Consider the following 10000-nt stretch of genomic DNA (forward strand, 5'->3'; position numbering starts at 1 on the left):
AGCAACTGGGCACCCCTCTGAGCTACCAGGCATATTGCCTGCTATCTCCGCGGGATACCGAGGTACTGTTTTGGTTGTTAAGGGCGTCTGGCTCGTTATGTGAGTTTAAATATTCCCCATACATTCTGGTGATCCGCCTTTTCTAAATATTCCCCTTTTCCGCCCGGTCCCCATTTCAAATAATCGTTTTTCATTTCCTTTTCTCTTAATGATATCAATAAAAGTAAGGTTACTTTTTACTTCTGTTTAATTAATGAGCAGAAGCGCATAACAATGTCAACTTTTGATGCCAGATTCGTTCAAGATGAGACCGTCGGGAAGACTTGATCAATAATGAATCTCAACGGGAGCTTATTCGGTCGGGATGATCCAACATTTGACTGCCCTTAGGAGGAAGAATATACACCAGTCAAACGTTACACAAGAACGACGCTGTATGTGGTGGCAATGCTTGTGTCCTTGTTCGGCAACAGCACGGTCGTATGGATTGTACGCAAAAATCGTAACATGCGAACTTTAACTCATTAATTGAACATGGCGGTGGCAGATCTTTTGATAACAGTCTTTCACATGCCTTAAAAACTAAACGTCCAGCTGACAAACAGTTATGCGGTGATTGTTGGAGGGATGATGGGAACTCTGATATGTAAACTGGTTGGCTACATTCAAGATGTATCCATCGCTTGTTCCGTATTATCACTAACGGTGATATCGGTCGATCGATTCTTCGTGGTCCGGTTTCCTTTGAAACATGTGACTTTACTGAAACGGCCACGCTTTGTCATAGTTCCCATTTGGATCATTTCTGTCTTCATGTGCTTTCCACTGCTTTACGCGAACAAAATGATAAAATACGATGGTTATTTCTATTGTAACGAAGAATGGACGCCGCTTCGCATGACCGGCGGCGATTATACCATCATCCAATTTACAGTGCTCTACGCCTTACCACTGGTAGTAATAACAGTGCTTTATTCTTGCATAGTCTTCAAAGTTTGGCATCGCAGTATTCCTGGACAGGCTGCGACCGAAATGCACCGAGGACAGCGTCCTCATTCACAAGCGAGAAAGAAACTCCTGAAACTGCTCATAATCATCGTCAGCCTTTTTGCAGCTTGTTGGCTACCATACCATGTAATTTTTTTCTTGAATTTCTTCAGTGAGAAACACGTGCATTGCCGTGTCCCTTATACTATAATGTTTTATTGTCTGTTTGTCGGACATGCAAACAGTGCAATAAACCCATGCATTTATTTCGTCATCCATAACGAATACAGGATGGGTCTGATTCAACTCACGCGACTAATCTGCTCTCCGCTGAGAAAGTTGACTTTTATGAGATGTCGTTTTCGTCAGTTTCATTCCTTTGACTTTCAAACAGCAAGCAATGACAGAAGTACTCCCACAGAACAGCCTTTGTGATTTCCAGATGCGTCTCTCAATTGCCAAAACCTTCAAATGGATCAGGTAACTAAAGCACTCGTACGTCTGATTCAGTTGGCGCTTTGTGAATTCCTGATAACACCGCAACAACCTATTTGCACAAATCGTTTGTGCAAATCCAGTTCCAGTTCCAGTTCCAGTTCCTTTATTGACTCTTTTATACCTCCACCGAGTGCACTGATCACAAGAGGAATAACTCTGACTTTGAAACCAGGTCCTCGCTCTCTAAGTACAAATGCAAGCTGTCTGTAATTTGTTTTTTCACTCAATTCTCTTCTTTTCGATGCTATTTTCGTGTGGGCACGCCATATCACATATCCAGATACTCTTCTTTTCTCTTTCTTCAAGTATCAAATCTGATCTTCTAGATGTTGAGTTTTTAGTATTATTATTATTATTATTATTATTATTATTATTATTATTATTAATCTATTTTAGGTTTGCCTCAATGAAAATGGGACAAGTCACGTGTGGAATAATAAAAACGGAATGTCGTTTACACTTCAGTTTTCGATGCGAAACTGTACTCTCTGATCAGCTGGGGACAAATCAAACAAACACTTTCCTATTTACTCTTTTACTTGTGACTTTTACGCACTTGCTGTAATTTCAAATAAACAGCTCGATCACTAAAGAGATCCTTTTACTTTAGTTAATATAATTGTGCGCCTCACAAGATTAGTCACGTCTTCCGATCCGATCCTCTCAGGCTCTTATCTTTCTCAAAGTGCAAGGAGCAAAACAACTCGACGTCGAGGTTTTTGGCTGTATTATCATGTGCATTTCCTCTTTCAAGATTTTATCACCCTAATTTGTCGCGAGATCTAAAGGAAAAAAAAGTGTCCTTTTGATACATATTAAATGGCTATCGTCATTCGTTGCGTGAATTTTACCTAACTGCATTGAAAACCAGTTATCATTTTATCGTTAACAAGTATTTTAAAAGTGTTTTAAAATGCCCTATAGACTTATTTGCCAATTCGTCGTCCTCTGTTATCATCCGTGAAACAACTTTCAAGTTCTAAACTAATCGATAAACTCAGTGCTGAGCACGAAAGCAAGTCAACAATAGACATATAGAAACTGTGGTGCTGCGTCGGTGGGGAAGTAGTACACGAATTTTTTTGGTTTTACCAACGGAGTTGATAATGTAAATTGACCACCGTACAGAGATAATAAAAGCTGACGTTTCGAGCGTTAGCCCTTCGTCAGAGCGAATCGAGGAAGTATGGGTTGTGTGTAGTTTTTATAGTGGAGTAGGAGCTACGCTATGGTAACATGGGAACATGAAAAATAGGAATACATTAGGTAAATGAAAAGCGTTCCTTGATGCCGTGGGGATTAAGGGTGCAGAATTGGAAGATGTATTTTTGCTCCACATTATCCCTGTACCGTGGTCAATTTACATTATGTTTTTCGTTTTCCCGCACTTAGCAACAATTCAGCTTTCTCCGTTTAGCCACTCTCATCTTCGCCAAAACTAGGTTTTGTAGTCACATCAATTTCATCGGTCGTTGCCTCAATTCTAGAGTCATTCCTAAAGGTTTCCGCTCAAACTTTCATGCATCAACATTCTCTCACTCGAATCAATATCTTAACCAAATTCAATGCGCTCTAAATTCTTTTTCACGTAATATTATGAGGATCACAATCAGAGCTATTTGCCAAAAACGAAATGTACTTGGCAAACAAATTCTTCAGTGCCGCTCCGAACTTCCAAAATTTGTCCAGTAGTTTTGGTAAAATCGAGTCGCGCTAAAATGCGGGAACTTAATTCTATACTGTTTTACCCTTTACACCAAACCAAGACCCAGAAACTTCAACAATTAAGAGGTCCGCAAATTACTGACGACGCAACATTGCAAAGCCATAATACCGTAGTTATAATTCCAGAAAATCTTCCGCTTACTGACTTAGAGAAATCTGTTCTCAGTAAGGGCCTAAATTTTGTCCCTATTGCCAAACGCACTATTAAGCGAGATTTTGAAAAATCCCTTCTCCGCGTTCAGTTAAAGGAAAGGAAAGGAACTTTATTTAACTCTCTTTCGCGGTAGAGCACTAATCGGGGACACTGTAAATTGAAATCAACAAGTTAACGCAAATCAAATTCAATTTTGGTTTTTGAGGAGAGGGGAAAACCGCAGTACCCGGAGACAACAACCTCTCGGTGCAGAGTAGAGAACCAACAAACTCAACCCACATATGACGCCGAGTCTGGGAATCGAACCCGAGTCACATTGGTGGGAGGCGAGTGCTCTTACCACTGCGCCATCCCTGCACCAATAAAAGCCATTTTCCATGACAAAGAGGATAATTCGGACACTTCCGACCAAAGATATTTTTCAAACACTTCAAGTTCGCAAATCTAAATGGACTCCTCCAGAGGGACAATTTGCCTCTTTACGTTTTTCACCAAAAAATGCCGTCACCACATTCACAAACTTAAATTCAATCGTAACATTAAATTTTCCAACCTTTCCTCGGAAGAGTGGGCGGCGCTTAAAAATCTTAATAAACGCAATGACATAGTTGTCAAATCGGCCGACAAAGGCGGCGCCGTTGTTGTTGTTTGGCGGTCCGACCTTTAGCGAAAAGAAGCTTTTCGGCAAGTTTCTTTTTTTTTTTTTCTTTTTTTTTTTCCGGCAAGTTTCTAATACCTCGTTTGATGCCAAAGTCGAGAAAGATCTCACCTCCACTCATCAAAAACTCGTCAAGGACAACATTCAGAATCTTATAGTCAATCAAGAATTACTGGACACTGCAACTAATCTCATCATCACTACCCCTAGAACATGTACTTCTTGCCAAAAATTCACAAACCGAACAACCCAGGTCGCCCTATTGTTTCTGCCTGTAATTTCCCTACCGAACTCATTTCTAGCTACTTAGACGAGATTACGACGCCTATCGTCAAATCTTTGCCATCATAAATTAAAGACAGTACACACGCACTAGAAATGTTCCGCGATTTCAATTTCTCCGGCCAAAACAACCTTATTTTCACCATGGAAATTACATCTCTATACACCCTTAGTCATTCCCAATAGCGAAGGTCTTCAAGCACGTAACACTTAACACTTTTTTCGATCAACGTACTGTCAAAGAACCAAGCTCGGAAACGCTACTCCGCCTTGCCAAACTAGTTTTAACGCTTAACTGTTTTTCATTCGCCGGCAGCTATTGCAAACAAATTAATGGTGTAGCGATGGGGACAAGAATGGGACCTACTGTAGTTATGCCAGTCTTTTTGTAGGATATGTTGAACACCAATTTTTTAATCAGTACAACGGCCCCAAACCTGAACTATACGGCCGCTACATTGACGACTGCTTCGGCACTATTTCGTCCAACAGAGAAGAACCCGATCAATTTATAACCACCGTTAATTCCTTTCATCCAACTCTTACTGATATATCTGGGGAATTTCGAAAACTTCATTGGCTTTTCTAGATATCAAAGTTTCTATCAGTGGCAACGTTTTATGTACCAGTGTGCACTACAAACCTACAGATTCTCAGTTATTTGTTGTACTCATCGTCACATCCATCACATGTCAAAAACTCGATTCCTTATTCTCAATTTCTTACACTTCGACGTCTATGTAGTGATGACTCCAATTTTTCCAGCAAATCAGAGGAGATGTACCAGTTCTTCGAAAAACGTGACTGTCCTGCCTCTGTGGTCAAGGTGGGCCATCATCGTGCCCAACAATTTTATCGACAGTCAGCACTACAAACGTCAGAAAAGGATAAGAACGACAGAATTCCATTCACCCTCACTTTCCATCCTCATAATCACGCAGTCAAAAGTATTATTCTTAATAACTTTAAATTACTCCAAAATGATCCCGAGAATGGTAGTTTATTTTCACAACCTCCACTAATTTCATTCAAACCGGCGACAAAAACGTAGGCAACTTTTTAATTAGAAGCGCACTCAAAACTAACGAGCAACCCGGCACTTTCAAATATCACGCTAACGATGCAAAATTGACTTGTCTTTTCACTCTTAGCACTAGCAAAATATCGGGACCTAAGCGACCTGTTAAGATCACCGATCGTTTCACATGTACCTCCCCAAATGTCATTTATTGCATAACCTGCACGTTATATATGCAATAAATTATACATCGGCGCGACAGGTAGACGACTAGGCGACAGATTCCGCGAACACCTTGGCGATGTTGAGAAGAATGACAATGATGCATCTAAGCCAGTTGCTCGTCATTTTAATCTCCCTAACCACTCCAAAGAGCACATGACTATCTGCGACCCTTCCCTACATCAAGGTTCGACGGAAGGCCGCAAGAATCTGGAACAAAATCGGCACCCTTAATTTATTCCTAATTTTCACGTTGCCATGTTAACACCAATAGCGTAGCTCCTACTCCAGACAAACAATAATTCCTCGATTCGCTCTGACGAAGGGCTAACGCTCGAAACGTACATTATCAACTCTGTTGACAAAACCCACAATTTTCGTGTTCAACAATAGACATAGCTTAACTGTTGTTATCACTTAAATGTTTTCATACATCGTTTGATTACATGACCTAAAGTATTTTCTCTTTTCATTTTTAACTGAGGACCGTTTTGTTACATATGCAGGCTTTCATCCTTTTGGACATTTGATGATCCGTTAGTTTTCCACTTTATGTCGAAAATCTTTTCATATTTTCTTAATAAAAATTTTTCTTCACAATTTACCTTCGTCGAACCAGCCACCCCAGTTTGCTCAGTGTATTTCGCTTGAGCAAATATCTTCGTTCTGCGTAAATTGCCAAGCCTTCAGGCAAATCCAAGGGTTTCCGTTATGGTCACACTTTCCACAGCTTCCTGTTAAGGAAAAGTACACATTAATTTTTGGAAGGTTATTGTCATACCATTTTTCAATCAAAGATAGAGAAGTGTAAGGAAGTCGCGTCATGAAAAAAAATTCTTCAAATTGATTGCTCATGGGAAACCTCTATGTATTGGCTGACGCGTCGGACAGATTTGTTCCTGATACGGATATTTGAACTTTGCTACAAGGGTCAATACCATGCTCTCGGCCAATTAAAACTCGTTTCACAAAAGACAGCAATCCATTTATTCAAAACATTTAGAAGTCTTGAATTGTCATTTCGACATCAAATGCTGTCAGAGGGATCTAACATACGTAAAATAAGTTATTTTCGTGCAATGATGTTAAACCCATGATATCTTTCAACCCCCTGACCGGTAGTGGAGTAAGATAAGTAAACCTGCCATAGAACACTGATAAATTTGTATAAGCCAGACTCTTGTCAACTTCTCTGTCGCAGGTCGTAAAAGTTCATTGCTGAGAAGAGTCTTCGATCGTTTAAACCCAAATAGTGTGGTAAGGATATCAATTTTTCATTTTCTTTTCTGAGCTGTCCTTGCTCTTTAAATTGACGCTTCAGGGGGGAAAGCAAATGATGTTTTGATTTTACCGCTTCTGAATCTGACAGGTTGTTAAAGGGGACGACGAAGTTATTGGTTGCTGTGGCTGCCAAGTTTCTCTTTTTTTAATGAAAATTGTTTCTGTTGTCGCCGGGAAAAAATAAAAGGAATCCCTGACGCTATTTTTGGTCAGACTCAATTCTCAAATTTCCTTGAAACAATCTCTTTTTATTGCACTCAGATAAAACTTTATTTCAACTAAAGCTTGACGAAATGAAAGATTTTAAAGTACAATTTTTCTCTCCTTCTGTTAGAGAAAAACAATTTCTTAACTCGTTCTTTAAATTTTGTAGTTAGAGAATAAGAGGGTAGACAGTTTTGGGAATCCCTTCAATTTCGAACATCTCTGGTCTGTAATATGCTCGAAAGCGAACAAACATGCATGACTAGTGCGAAATGTTTTGTTCATATTATTGTTTTAATATATGTGTAATGCAAGGATACTGGTTAAAAGAACCAGAAATAGGAATTCAGTGGACTGGATTGAGTCGTTAGATGAATTTCAGTTGTGTTGATATGAAAATATTATATTGCCGAACTATCCATCCATCATAATAGAAAAAATACAAAGTCAAAACCTAATTAAGAAATTATAAATATCTTAATTTTAACTTTTCCCGATATATGTTTAATTTTGTTTTTTCCGATTCTGTCGACGTTTGATGGCCGGCAAACTTCGTTTTATCTTCAGCTTAATTCACGTCACAACGTTTTTGAAAGTTTTTATTTTTATTATCCTTCCAAAGAAGACAACTCCGAACACGTTTGTGCAATTGAAGATCTTTTTGCAATATGTAGATGTATGATCAATTTGGCGTTGACGTTTGATTAACGTGTGTCTCAAAAAAACAAAAGAAAGTGATAAATGACAGCATGGCGAGTTTTCCGGTCGCTCGTTTCCTCAGCTCGTCACCTTTACTTAGAACTTGTGCTTAATTTCTGTCAAAAAGTATTTATGGAAACAAGTAATCATATATATATTTTTTAAATACACTGATATTTTTATCAGCCAGTGACAACGAAAAGAAGCACCAGTACGTCAGTTTTATTTTTGATCTTAGTGTCAGGGTTGACTACGATGATTCAATATATGGTTATATTGTAGTTTCGGAAGTTCAGTAAAACCATCATCAGTTTTGAATAACTTTTCTCCTTATTTGCGTCTCTCATTGTGTCTTGCTTATTCCAAGTGATGCTATACTAACTATGTACTTTTTCATTATTTAATGTAGATGTCCAACAATACTAGTTCCTGCCAAGTTCCTTACATCCCAATGGCGGGTCTTGCGGCAGCTAAAGCCGCAGCATATCTGATGATCTTTGCGATTTCAGTTCTTGGAAATGTACTTATTATTCTGGTTGTTGGAAAAAACCAACGCTTACGATCAGCTCCAATCAACAGATTCATTGTATCCATGGCTGTGGCTGACATACTAACTACATTATTTAACATGATGATTGAAATATGTATTTACACCAGAGAAGCAACTGGTCAGCGTTTCGTTTGGTTTAACGGACCTGGTAGCAATTTTCTCTGCAAGATCATTGCTTTCATCCAGGGAATATCCTTGGCCAGCTCTGTTCTAACCCTCACTGCTATTGCGGTGAATCGTTTCTTCGCTGTGTTTTTTCCGCTAAAAATGCCGGGCCTCAGCAAACCACTAACTAACTTCGTCATTGGTTTGATTTGGGTTGTGTCTTGTGCCATTGCATCACCGATGTTGTACGCAATGAAAGTCGTCAAAAAGGACTGCATTGTTCAATGCTACGAACAGTGGAGTCCGGCATTCGATGACGAGTCATCGCCCAAAATTTACACCCTTGTTTTGCTGGTTTCATTGTATATCGTCCCTCTATCCGTGATGACCGTGCTGTACACAGCTATTGTGCGAAAGGTTTGGACAAGGCAGGTTCCAGGAAACATCATTGCTCCAAATCAGTTGGTTGAACTGGCCACCAAGAAGCGCGTCCTAAGAATGCTTATAACTATTGTGGTTGTCTTCGCTCTTTGCTGGATGCCTTATTACACTTACCTTCTGCTCAACTTCCTAGTGCATAGCTCGTTTCACGAAATCGCGAGCGTGAACGTGATGTTTGTAGGATTGTTTCTTGGCCATGCTAATTCGGCCATCAATCCATGCATTTATGCAATTTTCAATAAAGAATACCGCAGCGGATTTACAAATGTGAACCGCGCTTTCTTGTCTTCATTGAACCACGCAAGTCGAGTGCCTCTATCACATCTCAATTCTAGCTCCTTGAGACGGACTCAGCTACCAACTGCACAGATGGCAAAGCAAGAAAAAAGAAGTCCAACCTTGATCCGAAGTTCATGAAATGTCACTGCTGTAAACATATTTACGTAGTAGCAAAGGATACACCTCATGAACTTGAATGGAAAATTCATCCTATGGATCACACACATCTTCACAATCTTTACAGAAAGTAACCTAAACTGAACATGGCATTATCTTGTCTCAATAAATGCAATTGATGCTGCATGATGCCGACGTCATGATCCTTGGTTCAGTACGTAAAAGAAAGTAAGAAGCAGCATCAGTAAGTGGAGGACGTTTCAGCCCATCGACGGGCAGCGTTGCTAAATTAGAGTCTCGCCTAAACACATCTTTACCACCGGAAAGAAAAAGACAATGCACAGGAAAGGTCTCTTAGCCTGTGTACAGCCCCCCCCCCCCCCCCCCCCTCCCCGTCGCCACCCAAATTTGTTCTAAGGGAGGGGCGGCTGTACGCAGGCTAAGATTTCTTTCCGAGGAAAGACCATGGCAGTGAGCAAGGACTTCATGCCCTTTTCTGTGGTGTAGCCATACTCAATCTTATTTGAAGTAATGACAACTTGATAAAATGAAAGAAAACGAAAGGACGGATTAACTGCGATGATCTTTTCAACTTTCATTTCATTATATTCCGCAGTTTAAACATATGAAACTTTACACACCTTAGTTGTATTAAAATTCGCGCACGCCTAAGTGCGCGAAATTTAGTACTGCGCCAGATATAATCCGCGCGAAAAGGTTAGTGGTGTAATAACACTCGCTGTTAGAAATGCAAACCATTCGTTTTATTCGTGCGTACAC

At 39.8% G+C, this 10000-nt stretch overlaps 1 protein-coding gene, 1 long non-coding RNA gene and 1 pseudogene across 3 annotated transcripts in view; 2 read left to right on the forward strand and 1 right to left on the reverse strand.

Moving 5' to 3' along the window:
* Positions 1–10000, forward strand: part of LOC138007992 (QRFP-like peptide receptor) — a 21157-nt gene that overhangs the window by 9331 nt on the left and 1826 nt on the right. Inside the window, exons 2-3 of one of the 2 annotated variants that reach the window (XM_068855157.1) lie at positions 6746–6801; positions 8138–10000. The exon at positions 8138–10000 is cut by the window's right edge and continues 1826 nt beyond it. In XM_068855157.1, the coding sequence (XP_068711258.1) occupies positions 8138–9241 (1104 nt within the window). In that variant the 5' untranslated portion in view covers positions 6746–6801 and the 3' untranslated portion in view covers positions 9242–10000. Of the gene's footprint in view, positions 1–6679; positions 6802–8137 lie in introns of those variants that run through there. The other variant, XM_068855156.1, reaches the window with a different exon arrangement.
* On the forward strand, positions 135–1422 carry LOC138005849 (QRFP-like peptide receptor; annotated as a pseudogene).
* LOC138007994 (uncharacterized) overlaps positions 6035–10000 on the reverse strand; it is a 31199-nt gene continuing 27233 nt past the window's right edge. Inside the window, exon 3 of the long non-coding RNA XR_011124150.1 lies at positions 6035–6278. This is a non-coding gene — a long non-coding RNA (uncharacterized lncRNA). The remainder of the gene's footprint in view (positions 6279–10000) is intronic.

Source organism: Montipora foliosa, chromosome 6 (assembly GCF_036669935.1).
Source record: "Montipora foliosa isolate CH-2021 chromosome 6, ASM3666993v2, whole genome shotgun sequence".
NCBI classification, from domain to species: Eukaryota; Metazoa; Cnidaria; class Anthozoa; order Scleractinia; family Acroporidae; genus Montipora; species Montipora foliosa.